The sequence below is a fragment of the Akebia trifoliata genome, chromosome 11 (genome assembly GCF_017979445.1).
Source record: "Akebia trifoliata isolate Shusen 1 chromosome 11, ASM1797944v1, whole genome shotgun sequence".
Classification (NCBI taxonomy): Eukaryota; Viridiplantae; Streptophyta; class Magnoliopsida; order Ranunculales; family Lardizabalaceae; genus Akebia; species Akebia trifoliata.
The window spans coordinates 11,132,991-11,155,500 of record NC_141385.1 but is presented as its reverse complement, the minus strand read 5'-3'; the positions used below and the strand labels follow the sequence as shown (position 1 = coordinate 11,155,500).

The window sequence follows — 22,510 nt, the reverse complement described above, 5'->3', positions numbered from 1 at the left end:
GTATAGTTGATCGTATTTTATTTTGTAAAGTCTTGCATGTATTAAAATGTTCAGTATGCTTACTCGATCACGTTTAGGAGAGATTATTAGTAGGAATTGGTTGTGGACTTACTGGGTAACCATTGTTACTCTCCCTTTCCTTTCTATTTTTTTAGTTTCAAAACTTACAGTTATCGAGGTAGGCACGAAGTTGGCAAGTAAGGAGTACCTGGTTGGTCAGATCGACGACCAGAGTCTGTTGCATGGTGAGCACTAAGGCTACACCTTCAGTGTTATCAGTTCCATCCAGGAAGTATATAGATTTTGGGGTCAAGTGTTAGGATCATGTTAGAGTGAAAGTATGTTTATAATCTTGTATATTGTAAACTTTTGCAACTCTGATTTATCTTTATGTCGTTTGTATTTTACCATCTTCTGCACCTTGTATACTTGTGACTTATGTTTTATAAAGGATTTGTTGGATTTTGGTTTATCAGATTTTCAAGTTTCGTAGAACGCTAATATAAATAGAGGGAGCCAAGTCAATTTTTTGGGGTGCCACCTAGTACCTTGAGATTTGACCTTGGGAGTTGTCTTAGCGTTTGGCAGGGCGTCACATTTGTATAAAGAGTCCTTATATCACCAAGGTATGCCCCGAGTTTTTGTGTTTTGCAACAATTTTAATGATGAAAACATTTACTTTTACCGTCCTTCCTCATCTTGTTTTCCTTTCTTTCATTCCCGATTTCTATTTAGATATTCATGTTTTTCTTTTAATACTTAGAAACCTTTGAATAATTGTTGTGTTGTAGCAGACATAACCTTGGTTTACTTTTATGGATATCAAGCCTTTTCCCCTGTGCATTTAAAGACAGTGTATTTTTGGGTTTTTGACAATGTTTTATTTTGGGCAACTCGTGCATGTTTTGAGTGATATCTTGGTGTTTCTTTTGTTGCTTGACTTTGTTTTTTTTCCAAATGTTTCTCGCCTAGAGCCATATGAGTGTGTTGAACCGAACTTGTCGTGACGTTACTCAAATTTTCTTTTTGATATGCGAGTGTGTTTTAAACAACCTCGATAACTGTAAGTTTTGAAACTAGGAATGAAAGCATGGTTTACATTTTTCCTGAGTATTTTGGATCATGACAAACAAAAATAAAAGTTAGTTCAAGTAATAGGACTTTAATATTACCACTATATATTGTTACATGAAATTATGAAATAAGGACATGAATAACTTCATGATTTATATTACAAGCATTTTTCTTAGGTATTTTGGATCATATTCATTAAAGTAGCCTTTGATATAAAAACCAACTCTACAACATCATTATTAAAGTTTTATCTCTAAAATTTGAAATCCTTTGGATGAATCATAATTATAATTATGTGATTTTTGAGCTCAAAATATCGATATTATGTGGATTATAGTCACCGCCATTCTTTTTTAGGAAATGAGTATGAATGACCACCCAAAAATTGATTTTAAAATTTTGATTTTTGTAGTATAGTGGTTCTTGTATGGATATGACATCAGTCTAGCTAAGATCTAAATAAGGGATCCGATTAAAAAGTAGGGAAGATGTTATGCACCCTACTCTCTCCACTTTGGGTGATTACATTGAAAAATAAAATAAAAGAAAATTCAGTGAAACACGATTTTGTACCCTTTAACGTAAAGGGACATTGCTATTGGCTTAGATCATGAGGATTACTTCATTGAAAAAAGATATTCTAATTCATGTCTTACCTTAAAGTTACAAAACTTAGATTTTGATGGTGGCTCATTCTTATGGAAAGTGGGGCTCAGATACTTTTAGCCTTCAAAATCATTTTTCTGATGAGTGCACAATATGTGCATAGTTTAAAGAAAACAATGATTTTTAAAAGGATTTTCAACCCCTACCCTTTCGATCGAGCTAAAGCCTAATCTACCTGGTATATGAGAGGGTATTCATCGCATCTTCAGACTTTTCTAAACAAAAATTAAAGAAGAGGAAAAATAGAAGGGGGATAGGGGCACAATTATACTAAATTAATTTTCAACCCTACATTGTTATTGATGTCTTCTCTTTGTAATATTGTTTTCTTAATCTTCAAGAGATGGCTTTTTTATTTTGAATTTGAGTGTAGAGACTTAAGGTTGAGAGTTGATAGAGTTTTAGTATAGGGATTTGAAGTTGGGGTTGAGAGAATTTTAGATTGGGAGAATGATAGATGGACTTGAGATTTAGAAAAATGGAAAGTGAATGATATTTCAAGACTTGAAAAAGGAAATTCAAGCATTGACTTTTGGTGGAGAGAAGATGGGTTTTTATAGAGTTTTGGGAGACCTTTTATGGTCAAAAGGTCTCAAAATAAAAGTTACGGAAAATGACATGAAATTTAGAGAGAAAATGATGGAATTTGGGATTAGTGGAAGGTAAAAATGGAAATTAGTGGTTGGATCATTCGTAGAATCATGTCCATTGATTTGATCTATATGGGTTGGATTTTACATCCATATCTTAAGTTGAGTGAGGGTTAAGTTATAAAGCGTGACGTGGTTGTTTGAGAAAATGGTTAAGGTAATGGCGTTAAATGATTTGATTTTGAGAGGACGAAGGAAATGGTGACATTTGACAATGTGGTAAGTATGTGTAACTTTTTGGTAGATTAGGTGAGTTGATTAAGAAGAAGGGGTGTGGTGTAGCATGAGGGTAATTTGTGTGGTGATTTTTTGAGAAAATAATGTGATTAGGTTTATGACTTGTGATACGGTGCGAGAGTCATTTGTGTAGTTTTTGAAGGTGATGATGAGTTAGGTTGATTGGATTGGAGAGAGTGAATGAGGTAGTGACATATGACAATTTGTGAGAATGGGCTTTGACATTGGTCGATGGACCTTGAAGTTTGAGAATGGCTATGGATATGGAATTAGGCTTAGGCCTTTGTTGAACATGGGTTGGGTATTAAGAAGGATATTGATGGGCTTGGATGTGGGTTTGGTTTTGTGGTTAAAAGGGATTGAGATTGGGAGTATAATTGGCTTAAAGTTAAGACTAGATTTAAAAGTTAATGGGTTTAAAAATTTGCTTTGGTTTAGGTTGGAAAATAGTTAGGGGATTGAAATTTGTTAAGGATTGGGACTAGGTTTAGGTAGGATTTGAAAGAGGGATTGTGATTTTAAAAATGATTTAAGAATGATGGGCTTTGAAATGAGTGTAATGAGAAAATAAAAATGAGTTGTTTGAGAACTCATGGGCCAAATGAAGACCTTGGGCCATTTTATTAGAGCAAAATGTTGCATTTTCAAGAGTTGGGTCCTTAGACCTTTTGATTTTAAAACATTCTTATGGACCTTTTCGAATAAGGCCCGTGCAAATTGAGGTGTCTACAATAATAATAATAACAACATGAATAATAATAATAATAATAATAATAATAATAATAATAATAATAATAATAAAGAAAAATAAGAACAAAAAATAAAAAGTAAAAGCGTTATATCTAGTTTTTAATTGTCTTGAAGAGTTTGTTTAAAGGAATATTAATATTGAGTCAACCCAAATTGAACTAATTAATTAAAGCAAATTGGTTTGATGATTTTTAAAACATAAATTATACCAAGAAAATGAAAAGTGGAATTGCATCTTGAGGTCCACCATATGTAAATGTTGGTGATAAAATATCACCAATGGGTTGTTTTGATTAAGTTTTACGAATTCGGGGCAAAATAGAGCTTCGAAAAAATAAGAAATATAAAAAGGGTCCAATCATTAAGAATTATAATAATCAATCATATCTTTAATGATTGGATCTTATGTTAAAGGTGTCGGTCCTTCTCCTAATCCTTATTTTGGCAATTTTGGAGTGGATCTTTGTAGAATATCCAATGCTAAAATTTTACGATCCATTCCCTAAATGTTGGAAACCTACTCTTCATGAAAAATTTATAACAGTAGAAAATATTAAGATGTTGTTATGATTATGGAATTCACCACTCGAGACTTTCAAATAAAAAGAAATTTCATACATTAATTATTTCTTACCAATAAATAGTAATATTGATTAGGAATTAATTGATTGTAAGTAGTTGAAGATTGAATGAATAGAACAACAACAATAGTAATACTAATCATTTCATATCAGAGTGAGAGAAAATACAATCAAGCTATGGATATAGGAAGAGTGATAGGCCCTTCATGGGGATGTTAATATCTTCCACAACTTTAATTTTTTGAAAATATCATTAAAATATATTTATTATTGTATCCTTTAGTACAAAAAATAAATGTATTTTTTATTTATTTATCATTTTACAATAAATTCTTTTACAAAATTGTGATTAAGATTTTTTATATTTACTAAATATGCCATCACTTTTAATTTTTTTTTTTTTTTTTTTGCACTAAAAAGATAAAATAATAAATATCTTTTATTAAAAATTAAAAAAAAAAATCAAAGTTAAAAAAAATTGTTAGGTGATATTACTAAATAATTTCTCAAGTTGACACCTTTTACATCCAATTAAATTCATTATTTGGTGTGTTATAAAAAAAAAAGTTGATGCCATTATCTTCGTACCAAAACCAACTCCCAATTGGATTTAATAATTTTAATCTGATCATCAACTTTATGATGAAATTAATAATGGGATTCAAGTCCATGATGAAAAAAAAATAAAGAATCGTATTGGGGTAACACAGGATTTACTGTGATTCTCACAGTTCTGACGTGGACATGCATACATAACCGTATTTTACTCATATCTCGAGAAAACACATCTATGATTATGTGCACATCCCATGTCGACTTGTGAGAATCGCAGTAAATACTTTGTCATTTCAGCATTTTAATAAAAAAAAACAAAAAAACAAAAAAACAAAAAAACCAAAAAACCATATATGAGTCGAATGACCGAAATTGACATATCATTAACCAATCAGGAAGCTTCAAGTATAAAGGTGCGCCAAACAAATTGTGACTGCTAACCACCATACGAGTCAGTCTCACATACGTGTTATATCCTCACAAGTGGTGTTGAATCCACAACCTCCACCACCACAAGTCGATCTTTCCAGATATTATTTTAACGTGGGATGGTGGGTCCAAAGACTTCTAAGCCTTCCTTCTGTCCTCCTATAAAGGAAAAAAAACAGTGTCACGTGAAGCGTACCACGTATACTTCTGCGAAACGAAACTTCTCATGCAATGTAAATCCCCAGAAAGCCCCTCTAACTTACACGTGTCTCAATATCTAAGTGCCACGTATATATTCTAAATTATCACCAAGTGTAAGCTTCCTTCACTCATTCTCGTCTCGATTTTTTGAGATCCCTTTATCTTTTCTCGGATCCAAAATTGTTTGATTTCTGTCTTTTTTGGTTCCAAAACTTGTGATTCCTTTCTTCATCGATTGGGTCTCTGTCATGGAGGCTCTGCAGATCTCTCGCATTCTCACCTCTAAATCTTCTCTAAATTTTGTGGAAACTCCGTTAACTTTAACTGTGGTTAGAACCAGGAGTGTGGGTTTGTTTCATTTGTGGAGAGACAGATATGGTGGTGGATTTAAATCACTGAGGAGATCGGTTGTAGGGAAGAATCGAAGTGGGTTTGATAGTTTACAGGATAAGTTTCCTGTTGTTGAAGAGGGAAAAGAGTTGGAGGACATTTCAAAGAAAGAGAAGGATGGTTCTGTTACTGGGATTCATTTGAATTCTCAATCTGGTAAGTTAAATTACCATTATTTTTTCAGTTTTTTTTTTTAATTTGATGTTTTGGAATCTGGGTTTGTGTTATTTTTCTTGTTTTTGATGAAATTTTAATGGGTTTAATCTTCTTGTCTTTGTCTCTCTGTTTCTTTGTTTTTTTCCCCCTATTGATACCTGTGTTTCTAGAAAGCGCATGAAAATAAAAAAGGATTAAAGTTACAATTTTGTTTTGATCCTGAAATAATTTTGTGGATCATATCGTTCTAGCTGAATTTGATCCTGAATAACAATATGCTATGTTTGGCTCTTATGATTTTTAATCAGATTTCTTGCTTTAGTTCTGTGTTTTATGTTGAGTTTCTCTTTCCATAATGAGGTGGGGCCCATGTGTTGAAAAGAGAGAAGTACACTCGCCTCCCGTTAACGTCCTTCTCTTGTTAATGGGTAGGTATGAATTAAATATTCTCAGTTTAATCTATCTCTCCAACGTATTGAACCAAAGAATAAGAAAAAGGTCTTTTGGTTTTTCTACTGAAAAACACACTCAACACACAGGTTCATGGAACCCCAAAATGAGATCTTTTAGAGGTATTTGCAATTCTAATTCGGATAAGAAGTTTTTTTTTGTTGTTGATTTGAATCCAACTATTGGTAAAGATATTTATATTGTAATCCAAGAGTGCTATTCTCTTGATGTTTGTATCCTCTAGCTTTGTCTAGGGAGGACTCTTTGTAACCTCACTATTGTCATAGTGGAAGTTTATTAATTGAACTAGGTCCCATGGTTTGCTCCTTCCCATTGAATGGTTTTTTCATGTGAACAATCTTGGGGTTCCTTGTGTGGTTTGCTTGTGTTAATTTAATTTAATTTTTTTATCAGTAACGAAATTTATTGAAAAAGTGGTCAAGAAGACGAACTAAAGATACAAAACAACTAAGGTAAAGCAATAGAACAAATCCAATCCCACCGAGCGACAAATCCCTCGAAGACCACACCCTTAAACTCGATAAACACTTAACACCAAAAAAAGATAGAAGAAAGGACCGACAAAAAAACCTTTGAAGCATCCACACTCTTGTCTTCAAAACATCTTTTGTTTCGCTCCTTCGAAATCTCCCAGCAAATTGCAAACATAGTGATCTTCTAAAGAACTTTATTGGCATTAAAGAACTCCCATTCCTACCATGATTGAAATAGGGACAAGATAGAACCAAGAAGGCAACCCTCCACGCCATAGCTCCTCAAAAAGAAACTCCAAATCTCTCGCCCAACCCAGCAGTTCGATTCATTCCTCCATCTCTTCGACTGGTCCCATCTTACACCCCCTGCCCTCAGTAGTAGAAGTTTTCAATAGAAAAAGAAAGCTTGCAAGTGGCCTCCCACAGTATATGCGACCCCCAGCTCCAGATTCTGCGGAGGGGCCCACTTCTACAAACGAAGCCGGGGGATCAGGGGTCAAAATCTTCGGGAGGATTTTGATTCCCGGTCACCCCCCGGAGCAAATGGGGGAACCCGACCCCGGCTCCTTCCCGGAGGGCTTCGGCGGTGAATCCGTAAAAACCATTATGGAACATTTGATGGATCAACGGGAAGATCATAACCCGCGTTTCGGCTGGGGCGAGCTTGAAGAGTTGGGTCGCCTAACTTTTAACTTGAAGGCTGCCATTCTGAAAGAAATTGCAGTGTTGGATAAGGATGATCCTTTTGAGCGCATGATCAATAGTTTCCTCATCCCTCATGCAAAGCAAACAAGCATTTGTGTTAATTTAAGTTTCAATTACCTTTACGCCACATTTTTCATTTTATGTAGGTGTTTGTCCATTGGTTTGCACATAGAGGGAAAGGGAGTAGTTTATCACATTTTGGAATTTGGGTTTGTGTTATTGTTATTTGTTTTTTCATTTGTTTTTTATGTTGGATTTTTAATGAGTTCTTGTTTTCTCTGTTTTTTTGTTGACATTTAATTACTTCTCTTCGTATCCGTATAATTGCAAGGGAATATGAATTCCTCGTGGAAAATGGTCATTGGAAAATGAATTCCATGGGAAAATTACTTCTACCATTTGCTTGCATCTTGGAAAATGTCAAAAGAGGAGAATAGGTAATGCAGCACTGTAAATATTACCCTAGGATGATAAATTTGAGATCTAGATTGAATTAACATAAGCAATGCAAATATAAATCATTAGCTCATACATTCATGGATATGTAAGAGAATCCAAGCGATAATCAAAATAGCCATAAGGTTCGTCACAATCCCACAGTGATAGCTATTCAAGTACTAACAATAGGTTCCAATGGAAGACAAGTCTTCCTCTAGCTTACGGTTTCAGTTAAATGATCAAAACAGATTTCTAGACTCAATTTTAATGCAAAAATAGTCAAATAAGTGGTGCTGATTTATGGGGCCAACAAGTTAACAATGTTTGGAGAAATTGTAGGCTAAAAAAAGGAAGGTGATTAGGGTTTTGGGTGGTAAGGAATGATGTGGTTCAAGTAAGGAAGGGTTATATAAGGTTTTTAAGGGTATTAGGGTTAGGCTTCAACGGAGAAGAGAATGTCGATGGGGTTTCGGATTATAAAGTGGATTGGGTAGGGTTTATAGATGTTTTAGAGGTTCAAAGCAGAAATTTAATAGAGAAAGTGAGAAAGAAAATGTTAAGAAAAAAAAAATACCCACCTTGATTGAGAAATCGATAGAGAAAACAAACATTACCTTGGACTCACTTCAAAATGGCCTCACACCAGATCATTAATGGGAATATCAAAGTTTCAATTTCAATTTTATTCATCATTGAAGAAAATTACGACAAGAAGCAAGTATTTATAATGCTCTTTAAACCCTAAATCTAATCTCAACTATCCAACTAAAATAAAGAGATCCAATGGTTGTAAATAAACTTAAAACAACTTAAATAAATCAAAAGCTATGAAAATTCATTAAAAAATCAATATAAAGTTATCAAATTGCCCCTAAACACTTATATTAACACCATAGGCTAATAAAACATGAAAATAACTTCAAATATTCATCCTAAACACTAAAATAGACTCATAAATATAAGCTAAATAAAAACATGAAATATGATGACCTAATAAGATTCCAACGGTACTCGTCCATACTCCATCCATCCACAATGAATCTAAGAGTCTTTTTCTCCTTTGGAACACTTTGAAGGGTATGTCTGTGATGTCCTCATCGATAGGTTTTTAGTTTTGGGCTGGGAGTAATCATGAGAGGATAACATTAGGAGGTGGGAAAATCATTTTCTTGGGTGGTGGGTCGACAAATATTTCCCTGCCTAGAGTGTAAAACTGCTTTGGACGTGAAAATGTACAATCATACACCTAAAAATCACATTTTCCCAACTTCCAGAGAAATCATTTTCCCTCCCATTTGACATTTGGAGTCATACACACATATATTATATTGGTACTCTTTTTTAAAACTTTTGATATGGTTAGTTTGACAATTAATCAAACAAGATCATAACTACAAACAAGAGAAAAATTATCATGGAAGTAGAATTAAAATATAAAGTAGCATCAATTTTGAGGCAATCAGATCAGAAAATTTAGACAAATTTGTGTGAAAACCTTAAAGGAAGTTGAGTTGGAAGAGAATACTCTCTCTTTAGAATGTATTTCATTCAACTACAAACTGATTTACAACTACATTTGATGGCCTATTTATAGGCAAAACAAAAACATAACCACCCAAGTGAGATGACTACACTTCTTTTACATAAACACTTAAAACAACAAAAGAAATAGGTCATTAAGTATGACGTGGGTGATACTGAGGCTACTCTAACTAGAGGACAAGCAAATGGAAACCAACACTCAACACTAAGTGTAGAAGATAGTAAACTTATGTTCTACATCAGACTCTCCCTCTGAAGAAAAACTTGTCCTCAAGTTGAAGTAGCATCAGTATCACCCACGTCAGCAGTATAATAAGGTACAAGATGCTTCACATTGAAGAAATTAAAAATATTGAAATGTGGAGTTAGCTGCACTTTATAAGTATTGTCATTAATCATGCTCAAAACCTTGCAAGGACACACATCTCTATCATTCAGCTTCATATAAGATCCTTGAAATTGTTTTTCTTTGCTCAAAACCACCAATACAAGATCTCTTTCTTTGAAAATAAGTTTCCGTCTGTGCACATCAACAGTTGCCTTGTATTTGGCATTAGACTTCTCAATTTTGGCTCTCACTTGAGCATGAATAGTCTTCATATATGCTTTCATACCCCCCTTCGTTGTTGTTTATCTTCTTCGAAATTGGTAATGGGTCAAATCCACATACATTCTCCAAGAACTATCCTTTTTGGGAGTCAAATTGGTTGGGGAACCGCACAAGGAGTAAGACTAGGCTGAATATAACCTCTGTCCAGAAGTGCCATAACCTGTGTTTGTAGCTCCTTGTTCTCTTTAGGCATCATTCTATAGGCTTCCTTATTAGGAAGTATTGAATCAGGTACTAGATCAATACAATACTGAATATCTTGCATAGGAGGCAACCCAGGAGGCAATTGTGAGGGAAAACATCAGCATATTTCTCCATAAGTTCCTCAACATCCTTTGACACCTCAGAAACAACAATTTCTTCTTCTGGAATCAAGGCAAAGATGTACCCAGATTCAAGATTCTCCTTCATAAAACTCTTAACAGTAAACAAAGTTGTTATTTGAGGTTTAGAACTCACTTTATCCTTCAATGGTAGCAAAGTCCAATCTCCCTTACTTTGATGATTAGGAACAATGAGAGTTTTCCTCATCACGAGTGCTAGTGCTTCTTCTTGTTGAAAATCTCCGCTAATCTCTTCATTTCAGAGCAGCTCCTCTACTGGTTTTGTTTCTACAATTTCTTCACTTTGATACTTAGGAACAAGGAAAGTTTTCTTCATCATGAATGCTAGTCTCTCTTTTTCATCAAGATCTCCACCAATTTCCTCATTGGGAGATTGATCATAGATGGGTAGCTCTTCATTTGGTTCTGATTCCACCATTTCCTCTAATAAAGCTGCCTTATTACGAGGACCATTTGCCTTCCTATAGTTTGAAGACTTGTGCCTGGGCTCACCACATTTGTAGCACTTGAAGTTGGCACCTTGTAACTAATTTTCAGCCCCAAATCGACTTGTATGAGACTGATTAGGGGCAATAGGAATTGAGTTTGCTTGTTGTCCAACCGCGGTAGCATCACTCTTACTCGTACTCGACGAGTTGTCAACTTGGTATCAACTCGAAATGGCTGTTCGGCCCTTGAATTACCCTGGGAGTACTGTCCATACCTTGGTATACTCCTACTTTGTTGTTTTTTCCACCAACAAAGCTCGATTATTGGCCTCCGAAACAGTCCACAAATTTTGTAGACTAAGGATATCTTGAATAGAAGGTTTTAAGCCACAAAGATATCTTGCAACCATTTGTTCTTCAATTTCGTTCAAATCAACTCTTGCTATGAATTGATAGAACTCCTCAGTAGTGTTGTCAAGACATGCGCCTTAGTGCACTTGAGGCGTGCCTCAATGTGAGGAGCAGCAACAACGCTTTAGTATAGGTAAGACAAGATAGGTTTTTCAAGGCGGAGGGAAGCGCATGCCTGAGCTACGCCTCAGGCGAGGCATATGAGGCGTACGCCTCACTTACATATCAAATAAAATGTGATTTTTTTGTAAATCTCTTTTAATTGGTTGATGTAACCTATTAAGTTACATCATGATGAGCCATATACACATATATATTTCCTTTCTACTCTTTTTTTTTTATACAAATTTTACAATTTACTGTATTTTGATGAGGGTTATGTGTTACCCGACGACGACAATGAGTGATGCCTTGAGGCTTTCTCAGAGTTGATATTTTTGAATTTTGTAACTTATCTTTTGTTTATCATACTCTTGGTATAGGATATTGAATGAAATTTTGTGATTAATCTTAAACTTTTAAGTTTTAAATTTCAATTTAATTTATGGTTCATAGTTCCTTAATTTTTATGATATTTTATTCATACTTGATTTTATTGTTAGTTTTTTATTTGCTTATTGTGGTTTAGCCTAACCTATTCATAGAGATTGAAATACTAATTACTTGTATATAAATATAAATTGTATATTTGTTGTAATTGTAGAATTTATAAAGTAGTCTAATCTACTTTCACTATTTAATTCTTGATTTATATGATCTTTTTAATTTTATTGCGCTTTACTTCACTCGGGCGTGCACTTCGCCTTGTGCCTTAGGCACTATGAGGCCTTTGCACCGTAAGTGCATCTTTTGCCCTTAATTACATTGCTTCTCGGTGTATTGAGCCAGACTCCCATGTTGTCGAAGATTGTGCAAAGTTTTATACATGGTTTGCATGTAACTGAAAGGAAAAAATTGTTCCTTGAACTTCTTCTTCATCTTGCACTGATCCTTGATTTTCCTTTTGCCTTTTCGAACTCAACTCACTTACAATTGTTTCCACCTTGCGGAGGCTCTTCCCTTGAGCTTGATGGAAACTAATTTCACCTTCTACTCATCAGAAACCTCATAATACTTGAAAACTCGTTCAAGAGTATTAATCCAATAAACAAATTCAACCGAATTGAGACTACCTTGAAATTCTGGTAGATTTAACTTGATCTGAAAATCTGCAATATTCAACAGATCTGAAATTGGAAATAGATATGAAATTCTGCAGTCTTCAACAGATCTGAAAATTTGTAATCTTCAACAAGTCTGAAACTAGACTGAACTTCTCTCCAAATTTAGATTGAATTCCCTTTGTTCTGATACCAAATGATGCAATCAGATCTGAAAATTTAAACTAATTTGTGTGAAAACTTCAAAAGAAGTTGAAAAGTTAAGTTGGAAGTGAAAACTCTCTCCCTAGAATCTATTTCATTCAACTAAAAACTGATTTACAACTACATTCAATGGCCTATTTATAGGCAAAAAAAAACAAAAACAAAAAACAACCCAAGTGAAATCACGACTCTGCCCTTACATGAACACTTAGCAACAAAAGAAAACTAAAGAAAAATTAACAATACTAACTAACTAATTAACTCCAACAACTAACTATAACAGAAGTAACAAACAAATGGAAACTAACACCTAACACTAAATGTAGAAGATAGCAAACTTAGGCACTGCATCAAATTCGTATGTAATTTATCAGAGCACACTGCGTTGGCCGAATCACAGTGATATGTCATTGAATTTACCGGGAGTGACCCACTAGCGACATGTCAATGTTTACCAATTTCTTTGTGGGGAAGACAGGAGCCACTAATATATGCAGAATGCTTATGAAGCCCAGTGTTTCCATGTTGATATGGTCATAGCTATCTGATAAATTGACCATTGATCAGTTAATTAATGTTCCTGAGTGCAGATAAAAGGTAGAGGAACTGTTTATTGGTGTGTCTGGTCCACCTTAGGATATGGAGAGAGACGAGATCAATCTTACACATAAAATTGGGCCGGACCTTTGGGTGAACTGTTTCCTTTCTCATGAAATGATTATGAGAATTTGATTACATGCCTCATTCATATTGTTATGTACTAATTTGGATAGTAAAACAAGTTATCTGAGCTACAGGTTAAAATCAATGACCTAACGTCCATTTTTCAGACAGCTTGGATGGTTTAAATAGGGTTGTTCTTTGAGTACTTCAGATAAATTACCTTGTGTCCTGCACTTACGTAATCCCCACTTCAAGTTGCTCATGTAGTTCAGCAGCGTTGATTCATAATTAGAGATGTTCATGCTTCAAGACTTATAGACCATCAATGGTATATAAAATTCATCAGATGTTCATATTCATTTGTCTTATATTCTTCTTCTTTTTTTGGCCCATTCATTATACAAGTATTTCTGTGGTGTTTAATCTGTTTTTCATGATTACAAACATGAATTTACTCATTGGGGTGTAATAATTTGAAAGCAGGCAACAAAGAAGTTGTGGACTCTACTATCAATATAGTCAATGTTAAAGAAGAAGAAGAAGCCGAGGATGTTGAAGGAGAGGAGAAACCTCAAACCAGAGTAACCTACAACATTGTTTTTGCTACTGCTGAAGCAGCTCCATATTCAAAGACGGGGGGCTTAGGAGATGTTTGTGGCTCTTTGCCTATTGCACTTGCTGCTCGTGGGCACCGTGTGATGGTAGTCTCTCCACGGTATTTGAATGGTAGTGTCTCAGATAAGGTTTATGCTAATACAGTTGATGTTGACTGCCACATCAAGATCCCTTGTTTTGGAGGGATCCAGGAAGTTGCGTTCTTCCATGAGTATAGGGCAGGTGTTGATTGGGTACGCAGATTCTTCTCTTCACATTTGTTAACAGCTAACGGCCCTTCTACTTAACATCGAGGCTTATCGTTACATAATATTGGAGAACCTTATAAATACATAATTTGGAGAACCTGGGTAGATAGGGCTGGCAATGGGTTGGATGAAGCATATATCGAATCCTTATCCATCTATATTTATTGGGTAAAAAATTAGATGGATGAAGCATCTATCTAATTTTTTACCCACTTTTGCTAAGGATATCCATATCCTACTATTTATCCAAAATTTTAAAGGATATCTGTATCCAACTTGTACCCAAGTTTCAAGCGGATATCCAAGTCGGATATATATAAGCTCATTCTGAAGATGATGGAAGAACCATAATTTTTTGTTATAGATATATTTTAGTGTGAGTTTACCATATTAAACTCGAATAAACGGATATACTGATCAGATAGGATGATTATCCATGTCTGATCCTAAATAAGTTCGGATAAAATAATTACGGATAAATTTACCCAAATTGTTCATCGGACAAAAAAATTGTACCCATACCTGAATAACTCGGATCAGATGATTTGGTGTAAGCGGATATTATCCTACACTTTGCCAGCTCTATAGGTAGAAATTCATAAGGGGAATCTGTTTGTTTAGTTTTTATGTATGTTTCATTTCTTAATATTGCTAGAACTGGAGAATCTCATAGCAAAATATCTGTTTTATAACTTTATAGCTGAGGTGATAGCCTGTGGCCCTCAATTAACACATTGAGATGGTGGACTCTTATCCTCTTCAGGTATTCGTGGATCATCCATCTTATCAAAGACCTGGAAATCCATACGGTGATAGTCTTGGTGCTTATGGAGACAATCAGGTATGTGTTATAATTCCTCCTTTAGTGGAGTTGAGCTTGAAGGATTAGTATTATCTTCTATTTGATACTGACATGAAGTTCTATCTTTGGTTTTACAGTTTCGATTCACGTTACTTTGTCATGCAGCTTGTGAGGCTCCATTGGTACTTCCTTTGGGAGGGTTTACTTATGGTGAGAAGTGTTTATTCCTTGCTAATGACTGGCATGCAGGTCTCGTACCAGTGTATGTGATTCCTTTCCTCTTTATGGTTATAAGTATGCTAATATCGACTGAGTATTACTTTTCTTTAATACATTTGTTGTGGTTCAGCCTTTTAGCAGCCAAGTATCGCCCACATGGAGTTTATAAGGATGCCCGTAGTATTCTTGTAATACATAACCTTGCACATCAGGTAAACACTTTTTGCCTAACTATCTCTGTTGGATGATGTAATGTGATTACCTATGGAGTTGTAATGACCAAAGTAATAATAATAATAATAATAATAAAGAAACAAAGAAAAACTAAAACTAGACAGCCCAACAAGATTAGGCCTAGTAGAAAAAGAGGACCTTGATTATTGGCCTTGCTAATTCCTCTTTTTCAATATGAAATAAAAAAGAATTCAATACAAAATGGAGACACAGAGAAACGAATAACCCAGCTCACCTATCTGTGTAATTAGGTTGTGCTTCGTCCACTATATTCTTTCCCATCTTTTATTGATAAAAAATGTGAAGAAATTGGAAAATATTGTATAAGTTACAATGCTTTCATGAGCAAAGGGAACATTAGAAATAAATGCATTCCTTAAAATGTACCAAGAGAAAGTTGATAAGATGATTTGGTTATATCCAGTTAGAAGGATCAACCAAGTAAAAGGTTCTAAAAGAGTAAGAGGAAGACGTAAAAGAATGTAGATTGAGGTAGAGAGAGCGGATATGAACACATGCAATAATGAATACATGGCTTTAGACTGAATTGAATGGACGAAAACAGAATTCATTCAGCTGACCAAATTTTTTTGTGATCTGTCTTCCATGATGATAATGATGATGACATAGGCCAATGCACTGTTGAGTGTATATTTTCCTCCACTCTCAGGTGTGTCATACCCTAGTCAAGCCCCGAGATCCTCTTATATTCATTGTTCTCCTCCTCTCCAAAAGATCGGTCTTTTGGGGTAAATGATTGTCAACATGGTATCAGAGTACTTGGTACGTATAGGTCATGAGTTCAAATCTTTTGGGTAAATGGTTTATCAACATTGTATCAGAGTGCTAGGTTCTTATAGGTCATGGGTTCCAGTCTCCTCGTAGGAATTTTCCACCCTTATGGGTGGGGGGGAGTGTTGAGTGTTGTATTATCCACCTTTACTCTTGGGTGTCCCGTGCTCACATATCGTGCCCCAATTCGATCCATGACCCTCTTATATTCATGGTTGTGCCTTCCCCATGAGATCGGTCGTTTGGGGCAAATGGTTGTCAACATGCACCACACTCTCTGCGAGATGTTTTAGAATATATGTTCCAATCATATCGTCTGCTGCTTATAGTCTGTAATTACTTCCCTAAGATGCAGACATTAAATTTCCCCATTTTTATTGGTGAACTTCTTTATATTGACTTTTATTTTTAATAGTTTGTTTCTAAGGTTTGTTCTATTTATGTAAGGGAGTGGAAGCTGGAGCAACTTACAAGAATTTGGGGTTGCCATCCGAATGGTATGGAGCACTGGAATGGGTGTTTCCTACATGGGCAAGAACACATGCTCTTGACACAGGTGAAGCCGTCAATATTCTGAAGGGTGCAATTGTAACAGCTGATCGACTACTGACAGTTAGCGAGGTTACAAACATCACTACCATCTTCCGTGCTTAGTTGTTTTTTTTTTTCTCAAATAAAATATTAGATATTTTCGGTTATGAAAAGATGATTTACCAATGAAGAATCAGCACCTGATACATATCGTGATCAGATGGATCCACACCTGAGAGATCTCTGAATCCCAAAAAGGAGAAAAATCATCCCAATTGGGTGATCTAAAGGAATTGATTTTTTTCCTTTTTTTTAGACAATCCAAAGGAATTTAGCAGATGATTGGGTTGAATTTTTGCCAAGGGGGTCTCCCAGAAGGAACCAGTTGAATGGTGGGTACCTATTAATGTATGTTGAGATACACCGGACCATAACTACAACATCAATACAATCTGGTGTATCTCGACACACATTAATAAACTAATACTCTAATACCTTCCATAACCGCGTAACTACAACACCAATACGTTCCGTGTACCTCAGTACACATTAATAAACTATTACATAAATACTACTCTAATAGTACCAACCCTAATGCAACAAGGCAATGTGATTTCTATGCTCTTCATCCGACCCCAAATCTTTGGAATAAGGCTTTGATGATGATGATGATGATGTATTGTCATATTATTTGTAGAGCGGCAATATTTTCTACACAACGGGTGCTTTATTTAGAATTGCATCTTTTTCTTTGTATTAATGTTTTACCATATTATGGCAGGGTTATTCTTGGGAAATAACAACCAGTGAAGGTGGATATGGTCTCAATGAGCTCCTAAGCAGTCGAAAGATTGTCCTGAATGGTATAATTTATGAACCATTTAACAAGGAGATGCCTTTTTAGAAAAGTCAATTTTTTTTGGAAACTTTGGGATACCTAGGGTATACTCGAAATCTCCCTATTTGCAAGAAAAATTGCAAGACTAACTTTCCTTTTAAACCCCAGGAATCACAAACGGTATTGATGTTACCGAGTGGGACCCAGCCTCAGATGAACATATTCCTTTCCATTACTCCATAGATGACCTCTCTGGAAAGGTGACTTAGACTCTAAATTCCATTTGTTTTAATACCATCTAAACAAAACATATGCCTAAAATTAGCCCGCTTTCTCTAAGTGATAATAAACTGCAGGTTCAATGCAAAACAGCTTTGCAGAAGGAATTGGGTCTTCCCATCAAGCCTGATTGTCCAACTGTAAGATCTAAATGCTTAGTTCCTATTTGGTTGAAATCAAAATAGATTATTATTTTTCCTTCCTCTTGTTATGATTTTGAATTGGACTTCGTAGATTGGATTCATTGGGAGGCTGGATTACCAGAAGGGAATCGATTTGATTCGAGCAGCAATGCCGGAGCTTATGCAAGATGATGTCCAATTTGTAAGACAATCTTTTGATTACCCTTAGTATCGTGTTTGCTTTGGTCCGACAGAAGCCTTCGAGATATCTATATAATAAAACACAACATTGGGTCCCACACTCCGACTTTGTCTCAAGATTTATACCCCATAAAAAATGTATCTCGATTCTCAAGAACATGTTTTCCTTTTTCTCTTCTTCCTCTTTCCAAAATACCCTTAACTTTATTCTCTTTCTTCTTCCACCCTTTTCCAATATTACCCCTCCATTTTATTGTCTTTCCACTTCTCTCCCCTTTCTTAATAATACCTCTTCAACTAATTATTTTTCATCTTTTACTAACTCCAAAGATTTTTTAATAATACCCCTCAAACTTCATTATTTTTCCTATTTTGCCCCCTTCCACCCAGAGAACGGCATGGGCAAACTCTAGTTTCACTATAAAAAAATGTCTTGTTTTGTGTTTTATGTGCTAACCGATCCACACATACAAAACCTTCATTTCTTAGAATACTGGTGCATAAACAAACCAAGAAAATATTACTTTCCCTATGAGAAGTTTAACTTAGAGATCTCTTTAAATTCCATTTGCACATTGTTTTTTCCTTGACTTGGAGATTACTCACTGGAGCTATCTTATCTATTTCAGATTATGCTTGGGTCAGGGGACACACAGACTGAAGAATGGATGAGAGCAGCGGAGTCTGCTTATAAAGACAAATTCCGTGGTTGGGTTGGATTTAATGTTTCTATTTCTCACAGGATAACTGCAGGGTAAGTTAAATATTTCTCTTTTAAATTTCAAATATTAATTATAAAATTATTAATGGGTTTTCACTTATCGATATTTGAAAATGCGCAGGTGTGACATACTATTGATGCCCTCAAGATTTGAACCTTGTGGCCTAAACCAGTTGTATGCGATGAGATATGGAACTATTCCTGTAGTGCATGGCACTGGAGGCCTTAGAGTGAGTTGTCTTTTAAGGAACTGCCATGGCTTGATATAGTTTGAGTGTCATTTATATCAAATCTCTCTTGAACATCTTTATCTCTTATTTTCAGGATACGGTGGAGAATTTCCATCCGTTTGCTCAAAAAGGAAGCGGTAAGGGTACTGGGTACGTACTTCTCAACCCACTTTAGTCTTGGTCAATTTTTCATCTACGATTCTCCAATAATTATCTTTGCCCAAAGGAGGCTATGTTATGGCTCGCAAGGACGCATCAAGAAGTCTGACTTCCCTGTCAAAGTCTAATAGAAACAAATGGTTTCTATTTTACGACGGATTGATTAGTCTCTGCAAAAGTAACGAGCTGCCCCAATAAATATAAAATCTTGAATGAGTCGTGGTTTCTGCCATGGATTAATTCAGGGAAATCTCTCTGTCGAAAACCTCTTCAAGTATGTTAAATATGTCTTAATCAACATGAGTATGAAAAGAAAACTTGTCTAAGATTCAAAGTAGATCATTGCCATCATCATCGAAACCTAATCCCACATTTGGAATTGGCCCAATAAATCATGTTCATTCAATTCTTCTTATAAGGGGGATACAAAACAGATAAAGAAATGAAAATCATTCAAGACTGAGTAAAAGAAAGTTTTCTGGACTCAAAGAAATATTATGGTCTGCACCCAAGCATGTATGGATATGTCTTCTAGATTCCAAAGTCAAGATTTATAAGATTCAGATCTTAGGGCCATACTTGGTACACTACAAATCATTTGCATTTGCAAATGGTTTGCGATTAAGGCCCTGTTTGGTACGAAGCAAATCATTTGCAAATGCAAATGATTTGTTGGAATCTAATTTACAAATGCTTGGTTACATTCTGAAATATTTTTGCATTGCAAATTATTTGCATGAACCTCTTAAGCCCTTCATAAATTTCAGCAAATAGTTTGCAGCCCACAAAGTGCTGCAAATCATTTTCAGTGCAAATCTCTTGCATTTGCAAATGATTTGCATGGTACCTAGCAGGGCCTAAGATTTACTTTTGCTTGGTGTAACCATTGGGATGAAAATGGTTGCGATTGAAAGACTTATTTTTGTAATTTCAGTATGCAATTTAATGTATCTTGGGAGGGGTATTTTTGTAAATTTATGTGCATATTGTTGTACCAAGTACCATATAATTTGATTAATTTATTTGATAAAGGGTATATTAGTAATTTTTATATGCATAGATTGGAGTCAAATAATTTTCCAAATGATTTGCGGTACATTTTGTGCCGCAAATTCTTAAGAATTTAGGTGATCCATGCAAATTTTTTCTAATGCAAATCATTTGCATTGTGTAACCAAGCACCAACAGAACTGGTTTTAGAAAATTATTTGCATTTGTAAATGATTTGCAGCGTACCAAGCAGAGCGGCCTATATTTCAAATATATGGATCATGTATTAATCCACTTGCATGTCTTTTAGCATTTCCATGCAAATATTTATTTAAGATACCATCTAATATCTGTGATTTCTTTGACAGATGGACCTTTTCTCCATTAACGAAGGAGAGCATGTTGGCGGTAAAGTTCATTTCTTATTCAATAAAAAGAATTCTCTTTGAAAATATCCAGTGACTGAAAGATCTTGATTTTTTTCTTCTTTTTTTAACGAAATAAAATCCAATAGACCAAGTCAAAAATGAATTCAAAAAACAACTACAGACCATTAGAAATCAAAGAAATTGGTTGGTGACCGAGAGCCGAGACCCACCTTCATCTATTTCAAGGCCTCACTTTCGATCAACAAATTTGGTTCCTCCAAGTTACGTGTAGAACAATATATGATCGAAGAAGGAACTTCTATATGAGATATAGTAATGTGGCAGTTGACCAAAACAAGGATTATTACATTGAAAAATTAATCAGTTGGTTAGTCAAGAAATTAATAAGATATAAATGAATGAAAATTCATAGTTGTGACTAAATCTCTTTCTTAACTTTGGATTGGAAAATCTAAAACGCAACGTTGACTATGATCTGTCACTGTTTACAAAACCCATAAGGTTATTATGTCAAACCAACCAACCCACACCTCACATCGGCCCCCCCATGTTCATTAATTAATCAATATTGTTCAACTTTCAGATGATCATATCTTAAAAGTCACATTGGTTGATCTTGACATGATCTGTCTATTTTTGTTTAGAGTAAAAAGCTAGAAAAAAAAAAAAAAATACAATTACCATGCCGTAAAATATTTAGAAGATAGGGTTTGTCACATGTATGATAATAGATTTTATTTTTATTACCAAATAGAGTATCTATTGTACTTGCATTTATTTAAGTTTATTGACGATCTAAGTCTGATGTACAGGCATTAAGAGTGGCCATCGGGACGTATAGAGATCATAAGTCCTCTTGGGTGGGATTGATGAAGAGAGGAATGGAGAGAGACTACACATGGGAAAATGCCGCTGTTCAGTACGAGCAAGTCTTTGAATGGGCCTTCTCCGATTCGCCTTATGTTAGTTAATTTGAGCTATTAAACAACGTTACAATTTTCAACTTCTCTGTTCTTTCTTCTCTTCTCTTTTTTCTTCTCTTTCTTGAGCTGAGCCAGTATATATTTTTTGACAATTCTTTTGTTCTAGGTGATGCATTTTTTTTTTGTTTTTTGTTGTTGTTGTGGCAAATACTCTTTGTTGAACTATAGTGGATATGGTAATTTTATTTTAATATAATGTATTTGATAAGTAGGCTCTTGTTGAACAATAGTAGATATGCTTATTTTAGATGAATCTAATGTATTTGTTAAGTAGGCCAAACTAAAGGTATATCGATCAAATTCCAGTTATTCTGTTGTGCTTCTATCTTTTTCTTTATCATAAATCTTTCGCAATGCAAATGATTTGCAAGATTTTTTGCATTTGGATGTTTAATAATTGATGTAGCTCTGTAAAAATATGGGTGATCTTGACATAGCCTTCCACGTTTTGGTGAATATTTGAGATAGAATAATGCTGAATTGACCTCAAGATTGGACCTCACATTGCACACCCTGATGTGAAAGTGTGTAGGAATCATAATACTTTTCCTCGAGATATAAGTAAAAAGCATCTATGATTCTTATCCACTTTAACATCAAGATGCTCGGTATGAGGTCGAATCTTGAGGTCACTCCAACACTACTCTTTAAGATAACACCATGTTTTCCAACTGATTACATGCCCCCTTGACCTCAGTCTTCTTTATTAGACTACTAAAAAAAATATTCAAAAGCACTTGTTTTATTTATCTATAGCCAAAAACTCTTGATTTTCTTCTCAACACCATTCATCTTCAAGCTCTTCAACCTTTATGTTATATTATTTTTAATCTAGTCAACCTCATCGGCAAACCATCATTTTCAATTTTGCCTTAACCCTTATTAGATAATCCTAAAATTTTCTATCCCAAAATTTCATCTTTATCTACTTCTTAAAAGTCCTATCTTGATTTTTCTTCCCAAAATTAGTATTCTTCAAGCTATTTAACCTTGTAAATTATTTCCAATTTATTCAACTT

General features: G+C 34.8%; 1 protein-coding gene across 1 annotated transcript; it reads left to right on the top strand.

Moving 5' to 3' along the window:
- The first annotated feature begins 5,283 nt into the window (after positions 1-5,283).
- SS1 (glycogen/starch synthase, ADP-glucose type) lies at positions 5,284-21,699 on the top strand. Its single transcript, XM_086459969.1, has 15 exons — positions 5,284-5,689; positions 13,622-13,986; positions 14,765-14,842; positions 14,941-15,065; positions 15,153-15,234; positions 16,496-16,669; positions 17,361-17,442; positions 17,586-17,677; positions 17,774-17,836; positions 17,931-18,020; positions 18,649-18,773; positions 18,862-18,970; positions 19,065-19,120; positions 20,488-20,527; positions 21,321-21,699. Exons 1-15 carry the CDS (start codon positions 5,392-5,394, stop codon positions 21,477-21,479), a joined length of 1,938 nt encoding a protein of 645 aa, XP_086316095.1. The 5' UTR covers positions 5,284-5,391; the 3' UTR covers positions 21,480-21,699.
- The last annotated feature ends 811 nt before the right edge of the window (positions 21,700-22,510 follow it).